At 31.3% G+C, this 25,557-nt stretch overlaps 4 protein-coding genes across 10 annotated transcripts; all 4 read right to left on the minus strand.

The window, feature by feature from the left end:
* Positions 1-538: 538 nt before the first annotated feature.
* LOC108336037 (vesicle-associated protein 1-2) lies at positions 539-5,632 on the minus strand. Of its 2 annotated transcripts, XM_052869282.1 has the most exons (9): positions 5,363-5,632; positions 5,209-5,279; positions 4,982-5,063; positions 4,772-4,887; positions 4,500-4,664; positions 4,354-4,404; positions 2,341-2,418; positions 1,517-1,551; positions 539-1,045 (listed from the first exon to the last, which is right to left on the minus strand). In XM_052869282.1, the coding sequence occupies exons 1-9, from the start codon at positions 5,412-5,414 to the stop codon at positions 1,036-1,038; spliced, it is 660 nt and encodes a 219-aa protein (XP_052725242.1). In that variant the 5' UTR covers positions 5,415-5,632; the 3' UTR covers positions 539-1,035. The 2 variants fall into 2 exon arrangements, with proteins under 2 accessions (XP_052725242.1, XP_017427819.1); XM_017572330.2 differs by lacking the exon at positions 1,517-1,551 and having other exon boundaries at positions 5,363-5,629.
* A 2,621-nt stretch (positions 5,633-8,253) lies between these two features.
* On the minus strand, positions 8,254-12,803 carry LOC108335501 (phosphatidylinositol/phosphatidylcholine transfer protein SFH11). Of its 2 annotated transcripts, none has more exons than XM_017571524.2 (12): positions 12,670-12,803; positions 11,800-12,202; positions 11,597-11,696; positions 11,174-11,440; positions 10,856-10,933; positions 9,669-9,770; positions 9,504-9,553; positions 9,057-9,165; positions 8,863-8,943; positions 8,653-8,796; positions 8,526-8,567; positions 8,254-8,446 (listed from the first exon to the last, which is right to left on the minus strand). In XM_017571524.2, exons 2-12 carry the CDS (start codon positions 12,180-12,182, stop codon positions 8,402-8,404), a joined length of 1,401 nt encoding a protein of 466 aa, XP_017427013.1. In that variant the 5' UTR covers positions 12,183-12,202; positions 12,670-12,803; the 3' UTR covers positions 8,254-8,401. The 2 variants fall into 2 exon arrangements, with proteins under 2 accessions (XP_017427013.1, XP_017427012.1); XM_017571523.2 differs by lacking the exon at positions 12,670-12,803 and adding an exon at positions 12,382-12,635.
* Positions 12,804-14,878: 2,075 nt separating this feature from the next.
* Positions 14,879-16,552, minus strand: LOC108335079 (probable aspartyl protease At4g16563). The gene has a single exon (XM_017571018.2). It carries the CDS (start codon positions 16,481-16,483, stop codon positions 15,077-15,079), a length of 1,407 nt encoding a protein of 468 aa, XP_017426507.1. The 5' UTR covers positions 16,484-16,552; the 3' UTR covers positions 14,879-15,076.
* Positions 16,553-22,618: 6,066 nt separating this feature from the next.
* Positions 22,619-25,354, minus strand: LOC108335357 (bifunctional adenosine 5'-phosphosulfate phosphorylase/adenylylsulfatase HINT4). 5 transcript variants are annotated; one of them, XR_008245662.1, is made up of 8 exons: positions 24,920-25,341; positions 24,735-24,781; positions 24,506-24,582; positions 24,337-24,403; positions 23,438-23,515; positions 23,209-23,343; positions 22,948-23,077; positions 22,619-22,849 (listed from the first exon to the last, which is right to left on the minus strand). XR_008245662.1 is itself a non-coding variant. In XM_017571362.2 (6 exons), the coding sequence occupies exons 1-6, from the start codon at positions 24,995-24,997 to the stop codon at positions 23,247-23,249; spliced, it is 444 nt and encodes a 147-aa protein (XP_017426851.1). In that variant the 5' UTR covers positions 24,998-25,338; the 3' UTR covers positions 22,619-23,246. The 5 variants fall into 5 exon arrangements, 1 of the variants encoding a protein (XP_017426851.1); XR_008245663.1 differs by having other exon boundaries at positions 22,948-23,029; positions 23,130-23,343; positions 24,920-25,338; XR_001832730.2 differs by having other exon boundaries at positions 22,948-23,029; positions 23,126-23,343; positions 24,920-25,338.
* Positions 25,355-25,557: the final 203 nt, after the last annotated feature.

Below are 25,557 nucleotides of genomic sequence, written 5' to 3' on the forward strand. Positions count from 1 at the left end.
TGAAGTATAATAATCAAACATTTTTATTAAATTAAAATTAAATATGCTTTTTAGTCTTAAAGCCAAATCTTTACGTGTCAAACATTTAAAAATATAAACAAGATAAATAGTAACATGAAACACGTTTGATAAGTCAAAAATTTAATATATTTAAATTAAAAAAAAATTATATATATTCATTTTCAAAAGATAAAAATATATTAACGTTTTCAATAAAAACCAATTTCAATTTCAATTCAAAGTTTATAAACTAAACACATTTAACTTCTTTTAAGTACATTTTCAAATAAAATATGAGTTCGGTTAAATTCCAAAATTTATCTCATTTTAGACCAATAATTTAACCCATTTAGATAAACAGTAGCTAGTATTTGTCAACTTTCAATTACATGATTGGATTAAAGGTTTGACAGTATTGAAATTCTTTATTGTGTATCAAGATGCAAAAAATACTTTCAAAACATATTCTCAAAAACCATTTGAAAGAAAAAACTACGAAACTGATGACCCAGGCCAAACAATGAGCCTTTTATCCAGCTTTCAGAAATCTAACAACTACAAAGTGATATTATTCTCATGAAAAATAAACAAAATATCCGATAATCATAATATGCATGCTACTAGTGGCCATTGTTTGACATTTCCAGACCGTCACTGAATGAACCACATAAAACAACAAATTTTTCCTTTGACTTAAAAAGAATGCATGTTACCAAAAGCATGAGTCAGTTCACAGAAATCTGCTCTTAAAAGAAATCATTGACCCACGCTTTCAACTAATGTTTCTATGTCCATATTGTTGTCGACCCCCAAAAAAACACCAACACCTACTGGATTTAATCTGTTTTGCCCTTCGTCTTCATTTCTTGAATAGCCAGGAACAACAGGAAAACTAAGATCAAACATATGGTGAAGGATTGAATCTCAGAAAGACTTAGGTCTTCTTCATGAGATACCCCATAATTATGCCAAGTAAGCCAATTAATATGACAATGACCATCGAGACACCCCCACGACTTTTGTTGCTTTCCCGTCTCAGCATGTCCTGCAGGTAATAAGATCATCAATTAAGTGTTCCCCCACAGTTCAAACGTGATATATACTAAGTTTGGTTGGTTAAAAGACACTTGCTTATTTGCTTTAATACAAATAGATCATACCAATTTGTCTGTCATCATATACTTGTCTATATCATAAAAAAATTATCATCGTATGCATGACTAAACATGTTTGACTTGTGTCAACTTTGAAACTCGACATAAATAGGTGAGAAAGCATTTTACACGAAAAATGTGTTCCTAACAGATCTAACCAAAGCACAAGTGCACAAATTGAACAATATTTTCCGTAAAACAAAAGCTCAAAATGCTAATGATCGAAATCTCTGTTCCTCAGTCTCCCAATTCCACGCAATTAACAGTCACGAACAATACAGAAAATTAAGAACAGGAAAATATTGATTCGACATAATATGCATTTTTAGGAAGAAAATAAAAGATCATGGGCTGTTACGTACCTAACATGGGCCTCTATATTCAAGTGAAGACCCTCCTAAATTTAGTAGACATAAAATATTAGACACTTCCATGTTCCCCATCTAATCCCATACCATCTTGTCAATCAGGAATTAATTTGTCTTCTAAAATATTTTGATATGATTTCCTAAGAATACACTAGGTATTCATAGATTGATCTCTTGTCCCTAATTTCACATTATAGGATATTTTGTAATTGAGTAATAATTATTGTAAATATTTCTAGCATTATTTATAGTGGGAATACAATAGTGAAAGGCATCAAGCCATTTTTCATGACACATCTTTTCTACTTTTCAGTTCAAATCAGGTTTTCAAATAAAAAGTCAGCTTGGTTATGTGATGATAAGTCAGATAACGATAAATTAATATAATATTTAAGGCAAATTATTCCACCATAATATTTAAGGCAAATTAACATAATGCAAACTTCATTTTACTAAGCAAAAGCCCAAGGACAGGGGGCGAAAATAAGCCAAAAACAGAACCACCTTATCCAATTAGATTATACAAGAGTTCATTTTATCATGTTAAGAAACGGAAAGAAGCAATTCCTTCCAAAGAAAATCAGCACATCCACCAGACTCGGTTGTGAACCAGTGATCAAACCTTCAACAAACTTTTCACAATTCTCTTTCTAATTTATGGTGCTTTCCTTTCGGTTTTAGAACCGTACTACCAACTTAAAGAGGGGTAACAATACTCTTTGGTATTCCCCTCTCCAATCAGGAGAAAAGGAGAAATACAGGTCAGTCAGATGGAGAGACACAAGTTATCTATCAGAACATATTTTGTAAATCCTCACCAGTTCCTGACGAAGCTTGTTATTTTGTTGGATAGCATTATTCTTTTCTTCAGTCAGCCTTGAGATAAGAGCTTTTGCCTGCAAAATAAGCTGACTACAATCAAAATAAAGTTCCCAAACATAAAAAATAAAAAATAAAAAAGCAAAACAGTAGTTACAAGCTTTTAAAACCATTACAACCTGGAATTAAAAAAGAAATTGTTTTTCGTCCTGTTAATTCATGATTGATAGGTCATACAAGAGATGCTGATCCTGAAAATATGAACTTAGCCTGTTTGGTTGAGAGAAGGGGAGGAATGGAAATAATAAAAGGCGTTTGGTGGGGTGAAGATTTGTGAAGAAATAATTTTAAAAGTTGGTAGATCTGTCGTACTTCTTTTCATCTATTTCCACTTATTTCCTGAACCCTCTCCTGTTTTTTTCCTTTATTTCTCTTTAGACAAAGACCTTTAATTACTACTTGTTTCTTCTTTATTCCTACTCTACCAACTTATTTTCATAATAAAAGGTTCTGTTAAACAAACGCCCCCTTAGAGTTTGAAGCAGAAACAACCTACAAAAGTTATTTGAAATGACTCTAAAATCACACCAAGGACCTCACTACGCAACAAAGATACTTCCTCAAGCCACCGTTTTATACAAATGATATGCTCTAATACTTATATGATCATATGTATTTAATTAGATGCCCTGTTTTGCAAATATATGACCAATTTAGAGAATTCTACAACAAAACTGGTGAATGCCTTCCAAAGTAGTGTGAAAGAAACATGATAAATGGACATAGAAAAGGTGAATGAAAATAAGTGAGAAATAAACAGGAAATTAGAAGTACTTTTCTAAGAGAAGTAGAAAATACGTAGGAAATACAGTGAAAGTGAATATTGGATCCCACCTTTATTTCAAGTATCTCCACTCTATTTCTACCCCCACAAAACAACACACTATTTCCATCCTCTCCCTTCTGTCTGTTAGCAGCCAAACAAGGGATTAAAAATGATAGAGCAAGAAGTCCCCACCTTTAAAACCATTATCTTTAATGATTACTCTTGCTTAAACTACTAATTTTACTTGGACATAGTTGAAGAGCCCACATCAATTAAAAATAATATCAAATTATAATATATTAGTGGATACAAACATCACCTTATAAGCTAGCTTTATAAGGTCGAATTAAAATTAAATTTCACTTTCTTAAGATGATATCAAAGTCACTCAAAATCCATCTTAACAAGGCATTGGACCTTGTATTACCCACTGTCGAGTTCCCCTCTAGTCCCTTGCCTAAGATGTATAGTCCTCAGCATAAGAGGGTATGCCAAAGAGCCTACATCAACTAAAAACAAAGTCAAATTAATATATATATATATATATATATATATATATATATATATATATATGAGTGTAAATCTCAATTTAAAAGTCAATTTTGTGAAGTTGAGTTAAATTTGAAGACACTACTTTAAGATGGTATAAAAGTCATTTAGAATCTATCCTAGCAAGGTGTTGAATCTCATGTCACCTACTATTGAGTCCCTCCTAAATCCAAGAGTCCACATCTTCCATACAAGTTTTATGAGGTTAAGTGAGACTTAAAATCCACTTTCTAATAAGCACCAAGTTAGGAAATTTCCTTCCAATCAATATTACACCCAAGAATGCGAGTAAGACTCTATCTTAAGTATTCAATTGTAAATTTGCACACCAGTTTGGCACACAGTGAATGACATCGTTCAAATATCCAAAGTTGCTAAATGATGCAAACTAAGCAAGTGACATGTTCAGAAGTTCAGTTTTCATTTGCAGCATACTGACTGCAAAAAAAATGTAAATTGAAAAAGTGACGCATGTTCAAGCAAGAAAGATCAGTTCTCATTTGTATTTTTTCCTGGTAAGTATCAATACTGAATCACGACTATTAGCGTCGGTTAATTAACACGGCCACTGTCCTCAGACCAAAACGCGGGTTCAGTAACAGCGTATAAACTCCAAAAATATATCAGTTAGATTTACCTCTACAGACTTTTCTGGACCATCATGTCGTTCAGCAAATGCTCTTGTTACCTAACAAGCCCAAAGAGAAAAAGGTTCCAGTTAATATCTTAAATCTTCTGTTAAGAAAAAAAAAGTTTCAACTAAACCACAAGTTAAGAACTCACTGCAGCGGAGTCAGCACCACTGATATTTCCATTGTCGGAAACAGAACCTCTAGGTGATGATCCTTCCTCGGAACCTTCCGGGACTGGAGACGGAGGTTGAGGCGGAGAGACATACAACACTCTCAATTTGCACTCCTCAACCACGTGCCCCGCTTCCTTGTTGAACTACAAAAATCCCAATGGCAGGAGTCTCAGTCATTTCACCCGATAAACAGTTAAAAAAAAGAATCAAAGAAAATTGCAACGGGTAGCAATAGCATGACGCATTATACCATTTCTGCAGTGATATCCTTTGCGGCGATTCCATCCTCTACTCTTACGCTTTGAAGAAGAAACTTATCCTTGCATTGCATGTCAGCCGGAGCTTCCTTTTGCGCTTGCATGGTAACTAAAATAAAACAAAAATGTGACAAAAACACGATTAACAGTCAAAAATTAAAAAATGAAATTAGATATGGATAGTATTGTATCCCGATAGGTACCGATAACATCGCATGTAGATCGTGGCAAGACAATTCCAGTGTTTGGACGAACACAGTATTTCTTTGGATTGGTCGTTTTCACCTGCGAGCGGAATCAGAATAACAAAATTAAACATGCAAATCGAGCAAGAGGCTGGGGAGAAAAGATTTGTCAAAATCATAATGACCATAAGAAAGTTGTTCCTAAAAATTGAAGAGAGAGAGAGTTGAAATGAAAGGTTGGTTACCTTGAATGCTACATAGCTATCGGTCTTATTTGACAATTGAAGAGAACACGAGATCTGCTTCTTGAGCTCAACTGAAAGAAGGGAATGAAAATGAAACCCTAGAAGAATAGAAGAAAGGGAGAGAGAGAGAGAGAGAGAGAGAGAGAGAACGCACATATGAACTTCAGTTCAAGAGGTTCGATGCTGAGAAGGTCGCCGGTGCTCATCTCGGAATGCGATTGAGGAGACTGAATGGATTGAACGGATCTGGTGCGTAGAGAATGTGGATCGGAGAGATCGAGAAGATGGAAGAAAAGGAAAGGAAAAGAAAGAGAATTGAAACCCAAATGGGAATTCAATTGCAATTACAATTACAACAGAGAGGAGGGATTCTCATTCAACTTCCTTTTCTTTTCTATTTTCTCTGTGGTCGAGAACGTGGTCATTTTAATGCGCCTCCCTCCTAATTAATACTTTAATAATTACTCCTTCTACATTTTAACATAAAAGACAAAACCATAATTCAACAAAAGCAATTAATTCAATTAACTTTTTTATTCACAAAAAAAAATCATTACCCTATGGGTTAATTACTAGTTTTGTTGTTAGCTCATAAATTTCTAACTAAATAAAAATATATTTGATAAAATTAAGTGTTAAATATAAATTGAAACAAATATATATAATTACATAAATTCCCTTATATCATAAAATGTATGTTGTTTGTAAAAGAATATCTTATCATGTAATTATAATTTTATATTTTAAAAATTAATTAAATTTTGTAGTATTTTCATTTTTCTAAATATATATTATTTTAATAAATCATTTCATTTAAAATAATTGAGCCAATGGTTATTAATTTAATTTAACTTAATTGTATAGTTTGTGATGAGATGAAATGAGAAGGAAGTTGATGTTTTGATACTTGTCTTTATTCAGTTTTTAACTTTCACATAGCCGCAAGTTATTTGAAATTTTTTAAAATAAATTGAATAAAACTATAACTTTGGTGTTTTAACAACTTTGAAAAAGATGTAATATGAAGAAAATGTGTCTGCTTATGCATCCAAGAGTCTCTTATTTATTCTACATGTGATTTTACTTTGAAGTAATTTTTATGCTTTAATTGTAAAATTTATTTTAACCACATTGGAAATTGCATTCGAAATACCCTTGAGAGATGTAATTAACTACTAACATAATGGTTTGACCACATCTCTCTCTCTCAACCTACTTGTCCAATTTTCCATAGAGGAAATCTTCACCTTTGTTAATTTTATTTGTGGATCTTCGTATAAGCTATCAAATTATAATCTTTTAAAATATATTTCTTTGAAAAAAAATACATAACAGTACTCAAATCAAAGTTGATTTTTGAAACTGTGATCACATGTCTAAATACTTAAACATTATATTATTTTTTAAACTATTAATGCATATTATCCCATGTGTATAACAATAGAATGTCTTTAATATGTAATAGACTATTTTATTACACTTAAACTTTTTTAATCTAGTATGTGAAAGAAATTTAGACATGATTTGTAATTGATTTTTTAAATATATTCAAAAATTAAATAATTTTTAATTTTACAAGCTAATTATTTTGTAATCAAACAACTTTCAATCTTGATTTTTACATACTTAGTAAAATAAAACAAAAGTAAATTTACAATTCATTGTATTGTTTAATTAATTTTTTCTTTCGTGTTAGCTAATTTTAATCTAAATTCTCTACCCATTTTTATTATTTTTCACTTTTTATTCTAATTTAAATATTTTTACTTTCTTTTTGTTTTTGTCATTTTCAATCCATTCTGAAAAGAGTAAAAAGAATGGGAAAAAAGTAAAATTTTCTTCTTAAATGTGCTGAAAGTTTTGGAAAGTGTGATTGACCATGTTGTGTATTAATTATACTGTGGAAACATCTCGTTTACAGTGCTATAGCCTTTAATAACCTTTTTTTTTATCTATTATAATAATAAATAATAAAGTAATTTTAATGAACAAATATATTAAACAAAATTACTTATTTTAGAATTATTAATAATTAAATAAGTTCCTTTTTCATTATTTTTTTTTAATCTTGCAACTCATCTCATCATTCATTTCTTACCCTTTTTTTCCTCTACTGTAAGTCTTTATTTATTTTGTCTGTACCAAGAACATTAATGTTTTTTAAACATCATTTAAACACAAAAACAAAATATTCTTAATCAACTATGCACATGATTTAATTCGTAAAAAAATTGACGATAGTTTATGAGAAATAATTGATTTTCCCAAAATATATATACTGAGGAAGTCGAGAACTTTAAATATATATACCCAACACTTATTAATCTTAAAACTGTCTCAAAGTATCAAACTTGGTAAACAAGTCTCACTCTTTAACAAAAAAAAACATGAGGATGTATTAATAATAATTAATACTACCTGATTATTCTATTAATAATAAAAAAACAGGGTTTAAAAATAAAAATTACAGAGATCCAGTTCTCCCAATACTACCTGACTATATTATATCTTAATCAAGATAAAGTAAAAAAGAATAAAAAAAAATTTTGAATTTAAAATAAATAAAAATAGTAATTATTTAAAATAAAATATTAATAACAATTATAGTAAAAAATTTCCTTAAAATCAAATAACATTCATGACAAGAATTTTCTGTTTATTTCTTATTTATTTTTAATAAAATAAAATATATTATTTATCTTTATTTTCATTTTGTTTTTCTCCAATTATCTTTATTTTCTCTACCTACCATCAACATCAACGATTTCTACGTTTTCACGTTTTGTCTGAATTTCTATTGTCTGTTTCCACTCCCATTATTTATATCAATAACGAGAAAGTATAAAGTTTATTTCGTTTCTCTTAATGAAACTTATTTTATACACCTAACTAGTAACTGTATACTAACAAAGTAAATCGAATAAACCCTCTTTCCTTCCGATTCTGTCATTCTTTTCTTTTCTACAATTTCTGATACTTACCAATATCATCTCAATAGTATTACTGTGTAAGATTATTTTATTTTTCCTTTCTATACGACAAGTATTGGTAGAATTTTTTGCCACGAGCATGTTAGGATATTAGCAAAGCAGATCTTGTAAACTTCAATATATTACAATAATGAGAATTGGGAAAAAATCAATAGACTCACTGCAACAGCATACTGCTGCAACAGTGCTGAAACTACCCACTTTTATACAGCTGGTTGATCGGAATGCTGTGCTTGTTCTTTCGATGGCTGAAACAGAAAAGTAAAGGTAAAAATACAAGGCCGTTTCCCATTGCTAGAGGAATTCATCAAAGTTTTTGAATCTCACCACAATGGTCTTTTGAAGTGCATCTTCCAGCGTCTTGATTTTCTGCTGACATTACAAGTATCATAAAAAACATCCTATTACCTTGGTTTAACCTTAACGTGGAATCATTAAAAATATGAAAACTCACATTCTGTATGTCTCCAAGAGTAGCTTCAAGACAATCAATTTTTTGCATTGCTAACCTACAAGTACATGCAGAGTCTGACCCCGCGCACGCTGTCTCCTCAAGCAGACTCAAAGTGTTATCGCCATCTTTGGTCTGCATCTCAACCTGCATATCTCATTATCTTTAGCAACAAAGTTCATATCATTGGTAGAACAATTAATACTACCTCACCTTTTTAGGCATCGAGGAATCTTCTGTAGCCACCTCAACATCCTCGCATTTACCATCGATCTCTTCTCTCAAGTTAACAGCCTGCATATGTATAATAGCCAATGAGATCAACATGCCCCTCTCAACTATTTCTAGATCACAAATTCACAGCTAAAAAAACAAGAGTAGTATTCTCATTCACAATACTGTCAAACCTGAATCATTTCCAACACTTCTGGATTTTTCCAGGGCCCTCGATCACTCATCAGACAACCTCCATAATCGGAACATGTGCAGTTACCACCCAGAAAAGTTGGCAAATTACTGCAAATCAGACAATCAAATCTATGAACTTCATTATATGCAGAATCTCACAAAAACATTTACTTGTTAATAGCAGTAATTCATCAGCAAGGTACAAGTTGCTACCTGTGAATATAATCAGGTACGTCTTAGGTATTAGTTAAATAAAATAATTGTTCCTCCAAAATATAACAGTTTAGGTAAATTTAAGAACTTTTCTGCCTGTCGTTCAATTTTCCCTTGTTTATTTAATCAGGCCTTTCATCCTTACTTGTGATAAGCGAATTTGTTAATCTCTTTAATTATAAATGTATTTTTAACGATCTACAAGTGTATTAATCATGCAGAAGTCACATTACCTCGGCTCGATAGCCTCAAGCAGTACGCTGAGATAATTAGAGCCCAACACCTGTAGCAGCAATCTTTCATGTTCAATATGGATAGAGGCCAGAAAACAATAATATGTGCAAATTCATGGCATTTGATCATGAACTAATATATATAGTTTCAATTATTGATAATACCTGAATTTTTGCTACTGTGCGTTCATCTAGAAATGTCTTTACTGCTTTCCACAGCATCCTAAACCCAGATCCGGCATTAATAATAAATAGCTTATTTAGAGTCTGCAAGAATAAATTGCTTATTAATAACACTAGTTAACTACGCACTGATCTTATAAAAACAACATTTAAGCATATCTTCTCCATCTCGCATGGTTAAAAATGCAACTAGCTGAGGTTTACAACTCTATTTTGTTGTTTCCTTTCTCTTTTTCTCTCTATATACATTAGAAGTAGGGGTGGGCAAAGTACACTGTACTGCACTGCACTGCACTGTAAAAATTTATAGTTAACTATAAATTAGTTCAGAAAAATTGCACTGAACTAAAAAATAGTTCAAAATAACTAAACTGAACTATTTTCTGGTTCAATTATACTACAGTACAGTTCAGTTAATTAGTTTTTAGTTTATTACACTACAATTCAATTAACTATAGTTCATGTTCAATTAATCCATGACAACTCATCAACGCTAAACTCTTCCCAAAGACATAAATCAAAAAACTCAGCTAGTTGCATTTTTAACCAAAAATAGAGTTCGTAAGATTTAGAAGTAATTTAGAAGTCTCACGTTAACTAAAAAACATGATGATTTCTAGTACATATAAATCTCATTTTATAAGTCAGTTCGTAAGATTAAATAATATTTAAAATATTTCTTAACATGGTATGAGAGTTTATTTTAGTAAAATTTAATGTTTGTTGTGTTTTACAGGCTATCGAGTAGATCACTCATTAATGTTTAATCTTACGTAATGTATATGATTCGATATAATTAAATGATATTAAACCTCATCTTACTAACTGGTTTATAAAATTAAGTTAATTTTAAAGTCACTTTTAGCATAAACATGTATATGTATATGTACATATATATATATATATATATATATATTATATATATATTATATATATATATATTATATATATATATATATATATATATTTTGTTTTTTTGTTAATGATAAATTGCACCATGAATGTACCAGAAATTACAACAAGTATAGATTATAATCATGTCCTGTTATGTTGAATCACTGTCACAACTTGAAAACAAATCTTATCATCAGAAGTGACCTCCAGTGTCACACATTTATCACAAGCATATCCAAATCATAGCATGTGAGACCTATAATCTAAAAAATTACCTCAGGATAGTAACAGCTATCGATCTTCTGAATTTCCATGAAGAGGTACCTTGCGGGCTTTGAGAAATTAGACATTCCCTGGAATATAAGAATACAATACAGACAAATAATTGTATCAGTATTTAGATACCTTATAATATAGATATGCATATGTACTACTAGAAAGTGAAGTGAACCCAAATAGATCATAACAAGGTTACATTTTGTATAGTTTTTGAAAAGGCTATTTTCCTCACTGTAAACTTAGCAAGTCCTCTCTCCCATGGCCAGCAAGTTGAGTTAAAAAGAAAAAAAAAATGTTCAGAAAAATGTGCTTACTACTCCGTTGACATCCAAGATACTTGTAGTGGATGCTATGTGCCTTTTAGCCGCTAGAGAACATGCAGGGTATCTTAGTTTGAGAGTTTTCTCTTGCTCTAACACATGGTGTTTGATAAACCTTTCAAATGTGGTAACTTGGCCCAGTTTGTTAAGGTCTACCATCCCAATTCTCTCAATATACAAAGGTCTTCCATATCTATCAACTGCGTGGTATCCATGAGGATAGCAGTTCTTCACTTCATTGTACTCCGTGAAATTGAATTCCTGATAATGTGCCAATATGTGAAACCCGCATATAATGTTAATTGAGCAATTTCATTTTAAATAATTAACATTTAAAGCTGTGAATTCCTGGTTATGTACTAATATGTGAACCCCGCATATATAATATAACCTTCAAGTTTAAAGTTGTTCGTTCACCTTTGGAAGCTGGTCTACTCGAAATTCCTTGCGCCAATTGAGATAATTTTGGAACATTTCTTTGGATTTTGACATGTCGAAATCCCTCATGCGCAGAAACCTTGCGTCATTGAAAAGCTGTGGAGTTAGAAAGCTAACTCTGAAATTAACTAAACTTGTCATAGAACAGCAATCAAGAGATACATGTTTATGTGTATATATACCTCAGAAGAGTGTGATAATCATCGTGCTTAGGTGGCAAGAGAGATTCTTGTAAAAGCATTTCGCGAAAAGACTCGACAATCTGTTTATCCTTGGGATCACGAGCTCCTTCTAGAATCATTACAAGGCTTTTACTCCTCCTAAATTTCATGAACGGGAATGACAATGACAAGAGTGACTTGATAGGTGACGAATTAGACTTTTTCCCTGACGTTGATGAATGCAGATCCCAATGCGTTTCAATCGGAGGGTGAATACTTTTTTTTTTCTTACCACTACCACTTCCACTGTCAAACTTCAATCCCTGAAAACCAGGACGCAATTCATCTTCACCTCTTGCTATGGTCACGTCCCTGTCGTCGGACTCTGCCTTCGGACTTCTCATTTGTAAACAACACAACGCTACTGAAAAAGTGCATTCATATATACAAAATACAAAATATGTTCAATACATCCGATAGCCTGCAATTGCATGCCTTCAAATTAAATTGTTTTCATGCCAGAAATGATTTAATTTCTCACTGTAATTCTTTTGCAACCAAATCGGAATTAAAGAATCAAAACCCATGTTTAAAACCTTATACCTCTCACGATTGAAAACCGTAATCGATGGCCATTTCTTTTAACCGTAAAAACTTTACCACTACTTGTGGGTGGCCTACGATGCTCAAAATGAATCATTATTTTATACGAACCGTGTGCTAGGATGCACGACCCAAAAAGTTCATTGAACAAGGGTTGAATTCTACATGAGAATTAGAATCAGATGGGGGGAAAATGTAACTAACAGAAGGAAGGAATTGTAAAACAGTAGAAAGAGGTTGATGTGATGTAACTAACATTAAAGAAAAACAACAGAGAAGAATACTCACAAGAAGGAATTCAATTGGGATGAAGAATGAATAGGAAGAGGGAAAAGGGTGTTTTTCTGAGAGGAAAAGAGTGACAATTGACGTAGGAAGAAGCACACGCTGGGGAAGAATGGTATTCGAATTATGTGTGTTCCAAGGAACCGCCAAAACAAACCAACCAAGTTCGGTATCTCATTTTTTAAACTACATCGGAGTATACCTTAACCTTTACGTGACTACTATTAATATTTCCATCAGAAATTAATGAGATAAAAAAATATTTTTACTAATTCCACAGTGACGAAAATATTTATAAATTAATATTTTATAAATTTATGACTTTTTTTAGTTCTTTTATATGACTGCTTTCGAAAGCAATGAATCGCTGCCACTGATATTTTATTCATCAACCCTATTTTTTTAAAAAAAAAATTGAAACTTTGGACATTTATCATTTCCACCTCAATAATCGATTAATGTTTGACGTTAATATTTTTGTGGTGACTAAAATTATTCGTGAATTTCTTTTTTGTAAGAAATTTCTTGAGTTCCTTGAAGCTACTTTATCTCTCAAATTTTGAAGCTGCTTTTAACACTGACATTTCCCTTTGGGCTTCTCAGACACACGGCCCAATTAACAGTTTTGCCATATTTGGGCTCGTAGCCCAATTAGAAAGCATCCTATAGTTTTTTTCTTTGGCACCTTCTTTCAGCACCCCAAGTTTCCTTATGCACCTTGTGTCACATTCTCACAAAATTTATCTCCTTTTAGAAAATCATTCTAGAATGTCATATGATGCGATTTACCATTACGAAGTAACTCAATAGTTTAGAATTGTTTTTTATAATAATCTTTCAAAAAAATATGTTCAATTCATTGTGGAATCTCTCACCTATCCATTCTGAAAATATAATTTTAGGATAAATTTTAGACTCTCACAAAAAAAAAATCGTTTGGTAATAACAAATTTCATTACAAAATGATAATATTTTTGCAAGTACTACGACGTTAAAAAAATTACTCGATAGTAATTTTTTCATTTCATATTTTTAGAGTTATAAGTCAAAATTCATACGAGTAAAAGAAATTAATAGCCCAAGGAGACATTAAACAGAAAAAAAAAACATTCAAAGTATTTAATTTTTATTCATTATATGTGACATGTTATTTTTTATTATTTAAAATGTGTTAAATACATAAAAAAAATTTACTAAAATGAGTAAATAGTACAGCTAACTAGATTGTTGTTATTTTAAAAGTATTTATAATTATATTCCTAAATTAAATATAAATTAATATTTTTTAAAATTTGTAATGTATGGTTAAATTTTCGAATTCTTAATTATAATGCTTAGATAGAATAATTTTATTTTATAAATATATATTAAGAAAATTAAGCAATCAAAACATTCTAATTAAGTTATATTAATAAATATGCATTCATACGAGTTTTCTATCATTATTTTTTTATCTTTTTAAAATTTGTATTCTCCACTTTCTTTTACGTGGTCCAAATTGGTTAATAAACAACATTGTTCAGTGTTGGAGTATGAATGAGGTGGATCCAATGTTGTCTAGAACCACACGTGCGCCTGTGTTGAGTTCTGACAACAAAACTGCATTACTTCTAACTTCAGATGTCCATGCATGTATATATGTATCGTTCTTCCTCCACCAACTCCAATACAATATTTTATTCTTATTCTTCTCTTGCTTTAAGATTACATTTCTATTATTTTGTAGTTAAAGTTAGACAGTAATCTTTTTTAAAACATGAACTATAATTACACATTTTATGCATTATATTTAAGATTTAAATACATTTTTCATCTATATAAAACAAGTTAGTTTTTGGTTTCCGTAAAAAAAAAGTTCTTTGTTTTTTACTTTAAAAGTTAAAATTATCACTTGATCGTTAATATTATATGACACGAATTAGTTACTTACATTTTGATAAATAAAAAATTAAAAGAAAGTTTTAAATAATAAATACTGTTCACGTGTAGCCTAAAATAGTGTTAAATAATATTCATTTGCTTGAGTAACACTTTCCTAAAATAGTGTTAAAACTTTATGCTACACATAGTTTCCCTCCAAAATATTTAGCAAAATAAACCAAATAGAACATTAAATACTCGTGATGTTTTAATAAAACACAGCAAACATATTTGTTTAGATCGAATTCCAGGAAGCCCCACCACAAAAGAATCTGTAATATATAGAACACAGTTTCAAACAAAAAAATCATTATTAAAAAATCATTAAAAAAAAAACTCGTCAGCATATGTACTTCACTTCTTAGTTTCCATATCATACACTTGGAGAAGGGAGCCTGAACCCGAACCCACCACCTTATTTTTTATTTACAATCGGACCCAACCCACTTGTAGAAAGGAGTAATCCTGTGCTGAACATAACACAGTAAAACTAGTTTTTGTGACGGTTGAGACTATCCCAAAGCGAAGCGCATTGCCTCTTAGCGAAACCCACGCGCTGGTTTTCCAAGTCATACACCACCTCAAACCCTTGCTGCTGATAGTTCCCAAGTGTGGCTCCAGGTCCACCGCTCAACTCACTGTCATCGCCACCGTTCATCAACATCAAGCACCCCACCTTCCTCCTAACCCCATCACCACCGTCTAAAAACTCATAAAAATAGTTTCCCCTAGGCAGCACCACATTTGAATCATTCCCCACAAAGTGCCACGTCACCGTAGGCACCTCCACCAACCCTTCCAAAAAATAACACGGCCCGAGGCCCGTTTTCTCCTCCACCTTACTCGCGCGTTTCAGAACTCGCCCCACTCGCCGGTCAAACTCACTCACCACCGAGTTATACAAACTCGCAGGCAGCATTGTGAACGTGGTTCCGCTGTCAACAACCACGCCGCCGTCCCCTCTGCGGTTCACCCTTCGCAGCATCTCCGGCGCCGGAATAGTCCTCTTCCCGACGGAGATTCCGGCGATTCCGACGCAGTAGAAATAAGGATGCTTCGGGTTCCGAAGCATGGACGTGTAAACAAACTCACTACCCTCTGCGGAATCGTCGTAGCGGCCGAGAATGAGTGGACTCGGTTTGCGAACTCGTTGTTGATCGAAAGAGTGAGAAACCAGACAGTAAGAAAAACGGTTACCGAGGTTTGGAGAGATGGTAGCAAGTTGCGCAGGGAGTGACAACAAGCCCCGACCGAAACCTGCAACGCCGGTGGGTTCGGCGAGTGCGGAGTGGGCGCAACCGAAGGTGAAGTTTTTAAGGAAAAGAGAGGACATGGATAGAGAATCGCGGTAGAGGCGCGCGATGAAGCTTCCGTCGCCGTAAGCGTAGTAGAAAGGTGGACACGTGGCAGAAGAGCAATCAGAGGTTTCGATACTGTCGAGAGGACAACGTGCGATTGCGCAGAGGTCATTGGAGGACATAGAGGAGTGTGCTGCGGAGCATGCAGGGGATTGGCAGGAGACACGGTGGGAGCGCGTGACGTTGAGGGGTGTTGTAGCGTTGAATTTGCCTTCGCAGAGAATGCACTGGAAGGGAGTGCATGGGAACCAGACGAGGTCGCTGCCCGTGTCCATGTAAAGGGTTATGGATTGAGAAGGGTTTGAAGCTAAATTGAAGGAAAGGGTGTAGTCGCTTCCTGAAGAAAGCGGGAGAGAGATTGAGTTCTGGGTTTGGCGGTGGCGGTGGAAGCGCGAGGCTGAGCGAGAGGAGGTAGCTTTGAGAAGGTGATGGGTACTGTTGAATTGGGTTTTCGAAATTGAGTTTGTTAAGGGTAATATAATGATTTGGTGTGTGTGGGAAATGCAGAGCATGAAACAGAGGAAAAACAGAGGAGGCATGGTTTGAGTGAGAGACAGGTTTTGAATAGTTGCAGAAGGAGAGAGTGTATTATAGTAAGCTGTTGGTGGTGGTGGTATACGAGGAAGGTGTTATTGTCTATTGATGATTACTCAATATTCAAGTAAAGAAGACTTTACTCATTAGAAAATTCAGCAACTTTGGAATTGGAGACGGCGCTGAAGTTGGATTTGGAACAATAATTGGGATTTGTTAGCTTAAGATTAAGCAAAGTATATGATAAGAGGAGCTTCATTTGTTCTGCGGCTTTTGCTGTTTTACCTTTCTCTGTTAATTGGCGAGGGCTGGGTAAAGACAGCAGCTACATTCGTGTCTGAACAAAAACTTGTTTAATTTGTTTTGTTTTTTTTATAGTTGTTTGTCTGTAGAAATATTGTGATAAAATTATGATCTGTTACAGAATTCCTGTGTCTCGTCTTGTTTCTTCTTACCTTTTTTGGGTGTTAAGTATTATGAAGTGGGCATCAATCTTTTTCCAACATATTAATGGGATTGGACCCCTTCCTAATAATACTCTACCTAGTCCTCCTCATCCTTAAGCTTAGCTTTCCTATCAAATCTTAAATTCCAAAATCACATTTTTACATCATTAAATTTCACCATTCATATTATCAAAATAATATACTATTATTATTATTATTGCCCATTATTAGTTTTAGAATGCATAATATTTATAAATTTATAATTCGTCAATAGTGTATTTGAAATGTTATGTAAAATTTATCTCCAAAAAAAAAGTTAAATAAAAATATTTTACAAGATTCATTTATTTTAGTGTCACTTTTTTATCTATAGAAATTTATAAACAACATGGATAATTTTTTTTTAGATTTAAAATATGTAGGATACTTTTTTTTTTACATTTTTTCATATTTATAAGATAATTTCTTGTGAATTTTTTAGACTAAGACAGCCGATAACTTTAAAATTCACATGCAAATCATATAACGACCTTTTACCTTTCTCGTCATCGGTTGGTATTTTAAATCAATGTTACGTTAAGAATTTTTCTTCACATACTCTTTTATTTTCAACGAATTTATTGTTAAAACAGATAAAGACAGAAGGCACGACCAAGAAACAAAGAAAAGACCCAAAAGAAATCAACGTCAATGTTAATTATTGAATGCAAAACTTTGAAGAAATCAACGTCAACCTGATTTTGGATTATTTTTTCTACTTATAACTGTTTAAATTAATGATTAGTACTATATTTAAAATTACTTGTAAGTTAAAGTTAGAACTGCGACTAACATTCTAAGATGGATAAAACTTGCAGTCTTCTTTATTTCTGATGAACTAAAAATAATAGAATTATTCTGTTAAATTGAAAAAGTCATGTAAGTTTTATAAATGTTCATAGAATAACAACTTTCAAATTAGAGTAATTTTTCAATATTTCAAAATGGATGGACTTGAAATATGGTTGGGGTTTTTTATATTAAATTATTTTAATATAAATACATATTTGTTAAATAGTGAATCATTAGATTGGATAATATATTTTAAATTTTATATTATTGAGTGATTTTACTAATAGATTTATATATTTTAGTAAAAATCATCAATAAATCGATTGGTATTATAAATTTTAATTATCCGTGAATTTGTCAATTAGTAATTATATATTTTAAAATTCATTTATTAAATTTGTTGATATTTTAAAACTTTTATTATTGATAACTTTTTCATTACTAAAAAGTTGTCAATTTTCTGCTAAAAATCAATAAGAAATATATTATAAATTAAGTAAACGAGTATAGAAAAAAAAGGAAAAAGAAAAGAAAGATAAGATTAAGGAGAAGATAAAGGAAGAGTGGGAGAAGAAGCTGGAAAAAGAAAAGAAAGAGAGTAACAAATAAAAATGACAGTGATTGTGGAATGACAACACGACAACGACAATATCGATAAAAGAATATAAGAGTAGATAATATATTAAAAGAAAAGAAATGAAAAGACAGAAGGAAGACAAATAAGAAAGAGGAAATAAATGAACTAAATTGTCACATTTATCGACATATTTTTTTCGTTAATAATTATCAACAAAATTATAATTTTGTCAATAAAACTTACGAACAAAGATTTTTAGACCAATTTTTAGTCGTCAATATATCGTTGATAACTTTGGTTAATGATAAATTTTAAATATTAATGGTGAATTCTTACAATTAGTAATATCAATTTTTTTATAGTATTATTTTTGAATATTAAATTATAAAGTATTTTTTAATGATCATAAAAAAATTAAATATTTTTTAAAAATATGTTTTGTTTTTAAATATCCTTTTATTATAATAAACTATTATATTTAAAAGATTATTTATTTTGAAATTAAATGATTTTGCCATAATTTTATTCACAAAGTGTGTTTAAATGATTATAAAAGTAAGATATATATAAATTGTGCTTCATTTAAATTCCTAAGCTATATATATATATATATAAAAACTTTTCAACATACTTAAACAAACTCTCTAATAAAGGGTCAATGATGAAAATATTCACTTTTAAACTTGTTTTTTAAACATTTGCTGTTAAAAATGTACTTTATTCCCATAAGCAATCACAACGTTCTATTATTAAGATAGTATCAATAAATTCATTTGATAAAATATATTGATGTACTATTCTTAGAAAAACACAACCTTGATAAAGTTAAAACTAAAAAAAAAGGGTTGATTGGAATACCTCAATTGCGTATCTTGGAATTTTTTTAAGAGAAAATAATGTGTTGGAATTGTTTTACAAAATATTATATTAGAAAACAGAGATGTTGATCATTGAATTGATTAAGACTGAAACCAAATTATGTCAGAGATTAAAAGAATCTGCCAAAGTCAATTTCGATCAATTATTTAGATACAAAATATTAACCTAATAATGTACACTACTTAGTCAAAATTACTTTCTCTTTGACTACTTTTTTTAATTTTTGTTAGGCTATAATGAAAATGATGGGTGGACATTATTCTCTGTTAGCATGATAACAAAATCTGCTTACATACTTGGAAAAACAGATCAAATGGCTAATTTTAATAAAAAAAATAATTATATATAACTTTGATATTGATAGAGAGTATGATTATTATAATATTTATATATTGAATGTTAGTAATTTTTATTTACATATTTATTTAGAACGAAGTTATCAAAATACAATTATTAGAAAAATATTAACAATAAAACAATTATTTAAAGTCTGATTTTATAATTTTATTATTTAGATTGAGAGAATTAGAATTATTTAAGCTTAGTTTTACTTGTACTATAACTTATTTTGATTTTTTCAAATAATTTTTATTTGCATTAATAGTTTATGATGCGGTTTTATTTAGATTATATACTGATATAAAGATTACATTTGCATTTATATTTAAAAAAATATTTTGAAATAATTTTATTTATAATGTTAAAAAATCAAAAGTAATTATTGGTATCGGTGAAAGAAATCCATAAATATAAAATAATTTATAAATTTTAAACGGGTACCAAAAGATGACGTTTATATACTATTTAGCGCACATCTAAAATGATAAAAAGATAAAAGAATTTAAAATATAAATATAATGTAAATGAGAAATATTATTAATATTAATAAAATGCTAGTATATATAAAACTCTATATGATAAAAAAAATTGTAATAAGTTAAGCACGTAATATTTATTTTACGGTATTAATGATCATATGTAATTTTATACCTTTATCTATCTACAAATTTTTGTGATAAAATTTCATATATAACATTTAAATGCTTAGTTGGTATAAAAGATATGACGCCATTTTTTTAATAAAAAACTTAAAGACTCGATATATGTGTTTTTTTTTTTTATATATATCATTTAGTTATTCTCATTTTATTTAATATAGAATTTTAAACTCATATTTGAATTTATATGTAATAAATAATAATCTAACAGATTATGTTCAATAATTTTGCATACTATTTATTTTTTCAATTGACTTCCCTTTACCTCTTATGAAATGAGTTATCCATATAAAAAAAACATAACGTATTAAACATGAAACCTCAAAATTCAATGTTTGTAAATCCTATTTTTTATTAAATACTATAATATTTTTTTTCATTTTTACTCAACTCATAATTTTCTAAAGAAAAACTTATCTTCATCTCTTTCATTCTTCTCCTTTCTCTAAACCTTTCAACACTCTTTCACTATCACCTAATTATATATTATCGTGTAACTATTATTTAATCATATAATAATTACTTTAAAATCGTATTTAACGTAAAGTCCTGTTTGTCAGAACGAACCCCAGGACAAGGAAAATGGTAAAATAAAATAGTTAACCAAAAATATAAGTTTGAATTCACAAACTCAGCTTTCAGAAAACATATTAATTATATAACTAACGAGCATAGTTAGAGATAACGATGAGATGCAATTATATAACTTGTTGTTCAACCTTCTGAAGTCGCTTTCATGTCATTAGTGGATGATAACTATTTGGGTCGGTCTCACCAATTATTTGTCTCCAAACAAGCCAAAAAAATGCAGTTTTCCTTCGCTGAAATTCCTCATGTTTTGGTTCCACCGAAGTTTGGGTGACACATAAATATATAACTTGCATTCTTTGTGGTTAGACACATTAAGGAAAAGCACCAATCATCTTTATTCTGTGATCATGAATAGGGTCAACAAAGTAACATAAGATTGGCTGCTTCTATCAAATATTGATGTTCTACCTAATGGATGGTAGACCGATCCCCAGAAAGAAGTTGCATTAAGAAGGAAATGAGGACTGTATAGACATTATAAATTATAATGCTTTCATAGGCAACGACAAAAAAAGAAGCACAAAGAATTCGTCGATGTTGGTGAGTATATAGACAAGTTGGAAGAAGCTATAAGAATTCATTATTTTGTAGGCCAATCCCAGAAAATCCAACTCATCTGTACATAATATATGGTAGCTTTTTAACCAATACTGAAATTAAATATATGGGTCAAATCCTTTTGCATTGCTGGTTTCATTCATTCATTAGCAGAAAAAAAAAACATACTATGCACTAATTACATGCTTTAGCTAAAGTTTCTTGGTGGTGTGGATTATCTCTATTCTTGATTCTTCTCAACTGCAGAATTAAATAATTTCACTTTTTTTAAAGTTTTCTACAATTTCTATTTTACAGCTGTTGGCATACCCCCTTATTTTGGAATTCATGATGGATAAATTGATTATTTGATGTCGTCTTGTGAATACAAAAGCTAGTATACTGGTTCTACTTGTTGACGTTGGGAGCAACAGAAGAGATTTTGGCACAGAAGTTTGTCTCATTAGTCATTGGTGTTCAAAATATGTACGTGAATGTTCTGGAAAAACATTCAATATATGCAATTCTGCAAGGATCATACCAAGTATTGAAGCCTTTCACAGTTTCACTACCATGTCCATTATTTTTCTGTTATGTTATCTGAAATATGCTTCCCAGCTTTAGGCTTTTAAACATTATTTTTTTACTATATATTTTTGGATATGGTTAAACAGTTTTTGCATGCTCAATCCGTCCATATTTTTTTTATTTACGCTAAACAAGTTTCAATATTTGTATTTTCAAATATCCATGTTGCCGTGTTAGCGTAAAAGTACAGAAAACGAGATAAATGTAGTTATGATTAGACGATTAAACGTAAAAGCTGTGTAGACACAAGATAGAACAGACATGCGTCAAATTTTATACTCATTTTTTTTTTGGGTAAAGTGATCGATCACTAACGTTTTTAAGAATTACTTAACTGTGTTTTTAGAATAATGTTTTAAAGGAAAAAAAAAAAGGGATAGCTTGTAAAAAATGTTTTAACAAAAATAAATAACATAGTTGACCAGGCATTTTAATGCTTCATAGAGGAGTTATTGGTGAACCTTTTCTTCTGCTGTGGTTGTCTGGCATGGAAACTGGGAACTCTTCGTCTTTTTACTCAATCCCTCACAACCCGGCATTTAGACCTCGGTATATACGTTTTTTCCACTAAACATTGCTTACACTTTTAAGTGATTCGAGATTTTACAATTTTTACAAAAAATTGACAGAATCTAGCTCCTAGTTTTTCTTCTCAAATTGTGGAAATATCGTGCATAATATCGTAAGCCATACTGGAGATAAAACCCAATAATTAAATTCCATTAGATTCTGAATCCCAAACTTAAAACCCAACTCGTGGATACAGCACTTCTTGGTCGTATCAAAAGAATAAAGAACTGCTGGTAAATAAAGGACCAAGATGTGTCTTTCGCTCTTTAGTCTTCCATCCCAGGCGCTTATAGAAAGCCAAAGAAATTTGCCTATGCGTATTATGACAATTACTAAACTCACCACAACAATATCCTGAAGTTCCAACAAAGGCGTCAGACAGCTATGCTAAAAATCTGTCAGTAGGGACAGTGTCTCAATGTATAGTAATTAGTTGCCATCATTATTCTTACCATAAGAAGGTCAATATATCATATCAGGCATCACGATCAACAGATCCAGAAGGATAGCTACAAACTTTGCTTGTCATAAAATCTATCACAGGTAAGTTTGAATGAGATCCAATCTATCTATTGCATCTTTCTGGAAAAATGAAAAAGACACATAATATAAGCAGTAATTTTAAGTTACCTACAATCAATTTGTTTGAAGTGCAAACTATTTGGCAGTGAATTAATGGACCCTCCTAGATCTTCAATCAGAAAGAATTAAACCTTGGAGTAACTGGAAATCAAACAGAGCCTTATACTTTTCATTGAAATGTGGACGATGGCTTTATCTTTTCCAGAAACTTCTCCGCTTCAATGAAGCCAAGTGGTCCAAAAGATAAGTATTTTATTGATCGCCATCTGCTTAAAGCTCATGAAGTAGCAAGTTTAAGTATCCACATGCAGCATACATGACAAGCTTAAACACGCCGTAACCATAAAGATTAATAGGTACCTGGGCGTATATGGTAGCGCCAAACAATGCAGGTGTAGGTGGTTAACAGAGTTCAGTGGAGGCTGATGAAAGCCAAATCTGCCCAAAAAACGAGACATAAAGAATCACATTGCGATATTTGTTCAAGTACAACAATTAACTTCAGATCAAATCAACATACTGTTTTAAACAATTGCAGTAGCTCCCTGTATTCTATTACTATTTATATGGGCCTAAGATTCAATCCTTGTTCAAGAAGTTAACAGTTTGTTTATATTAAAGGTCGTCGATTAGTATATAAGCTTCTGTATGATTGAATTAGACAAACCCAACTTTTTAAGAATTTATTAGTAGCAAAACAAATCTCAATAGTTCAAAGCTAAAAATCTTGTTAAAACAAATCGTAGGATGATTGACCCATTCGATGAAGGTAAAGTCAAATTAAACGATATGAGCACTCAACCTAAATGACTGACCCTTTATTTTTCGACTCAAATTCTCTACATAGTTATCACACAAGACACCATTTCCCACAAACACAAAGTATTACCCCTCAAATGTTGATTCACCTACAAAAATATATCTACAACTCACCGGTTACCATGATTCATGCGCAAAGATAAAAAAATCAGTATTTTATTGCAGCACAAAAAAGTGAAGCCACTTGAGTTGTGCCAGTAATTTTGACAAATATAAACATTTCTTCTTGATAAAAACTAACTGAATACAATTCGTGTTAAAAGGGTATAATCCAATCAGAATGCAAGCAAATGATAGCCTTATAGAGATGAAATATTATAATCAAAGTGCAATTAGGGGGAGGACTTGCAAATAAAATCACCATCGTGGATCAATCTAATAACACATCAGAAAATAACAAACGCACCCAAATTCTTTGTAAATTGTAAACAACAAAATACCTGTACTGCTGGGACTGAGGCGCATCTCTTAGTAATAACGTTTTTCCTACCTCTAACATGTGATTCACTGAATAAAATAGCCAGTCACGAAATTCGAATATGAAAAATTGAACACATACATACATAAATTTAAAAATCTGAACTGGGCCCCAGGCATGAGTTTCTTTACCCAAAGAATGGTCATCAGGTTTTCTCTGAAGATCTTTAACAGTAGGAATGTGCGCCACAGGAACTACTAAGTAATGCCTAAAAGTTGTCAGGTTCAAAAATGTCACCACAATTAAATGTCAAAAAAAGATAAATATTTGAAAAATTAGTTAATTGTGAAATTGGCAAATCGAAATTGTTCTTTCCACTAATTAAGATTGGAAATTAAAATATGGACGCGTTATGTGTACCTGAAAGCGGAAGGATTAATGTCCTGAAATGCGACAACCTTATCGTCCTGTGATTTCAGATAACGAACTGAATCAGAAAGGAAACACAGACTAAAGATTGAAGAGAGAGAGAGAGAGAGAGAGAGAGAGAGAGAGAGAGAGAGAGAGAGAGAGAGAGAGAGAGAGAGAAAGAGTGAGAGACGAACGGAATGAAGAAGAGTATTGTCAGGGGTGGATTTGGCGGCAATTGCACAGAAAACACAGGACGGAGTAGCTCCCGCCATTAATTCGCCCTATAGCTGCTACTCTTGTCGAGTTGGGTGGAATATACGATTACCGGGTCTCACACTGTGCGTGTGTGTTATGATATTCATCTTTAATTAAACGTGATTTACTTTGTAAAGAAAATATTTTATATTAAATATAAAAGTCATTGTGAAACAAAGGTTAGCAAATATCAATTGAAAATAAACTTTTACATGTATTTGGAATCGGTTATTTGATGGCTCTAAAATCGTCCGGATTTTTAAAACTAACGAAATCGATCGCCAAGCTGATTTATACTAAAAATATAATCGCCTACAGTAAATTACATGTCAGTCGAGAGGCAGGGCGTTCCCCCTCTCTTTCTTTTTAAAATATATTTTAAGGTTAAATATTAAAATAAATAAAACGGAGATATTTTCACTTTTAACTTCAAAATTATCTAAGAATAAGAGACAGAGAAGGCTCCCACTTTTCCAAAATACTTTCTTTTTTCCAGAAGGTTAAAAATGCTAAATTTTGAAAATATGTTTAACTTAACTGTAGACGTTCGCGGAAGAAGAGAACCAAATGGCAATTA

This window comes from Vigna angularis, chromosome 10, assembly GCF_016808095.1.
Source record: "Vigna angularis cultivar LongXiaoDou No.4 chromosome 10, ASM1680809v1, whole genome shotgun sequence".
NCBI classification, from domain to species: domain Eukaryota; kingdom Viridiplantae; phylum Streptophyta; class Magnoliopsida; order Fabales; family Fabaceae; genus Vigna; species Vigna angularis.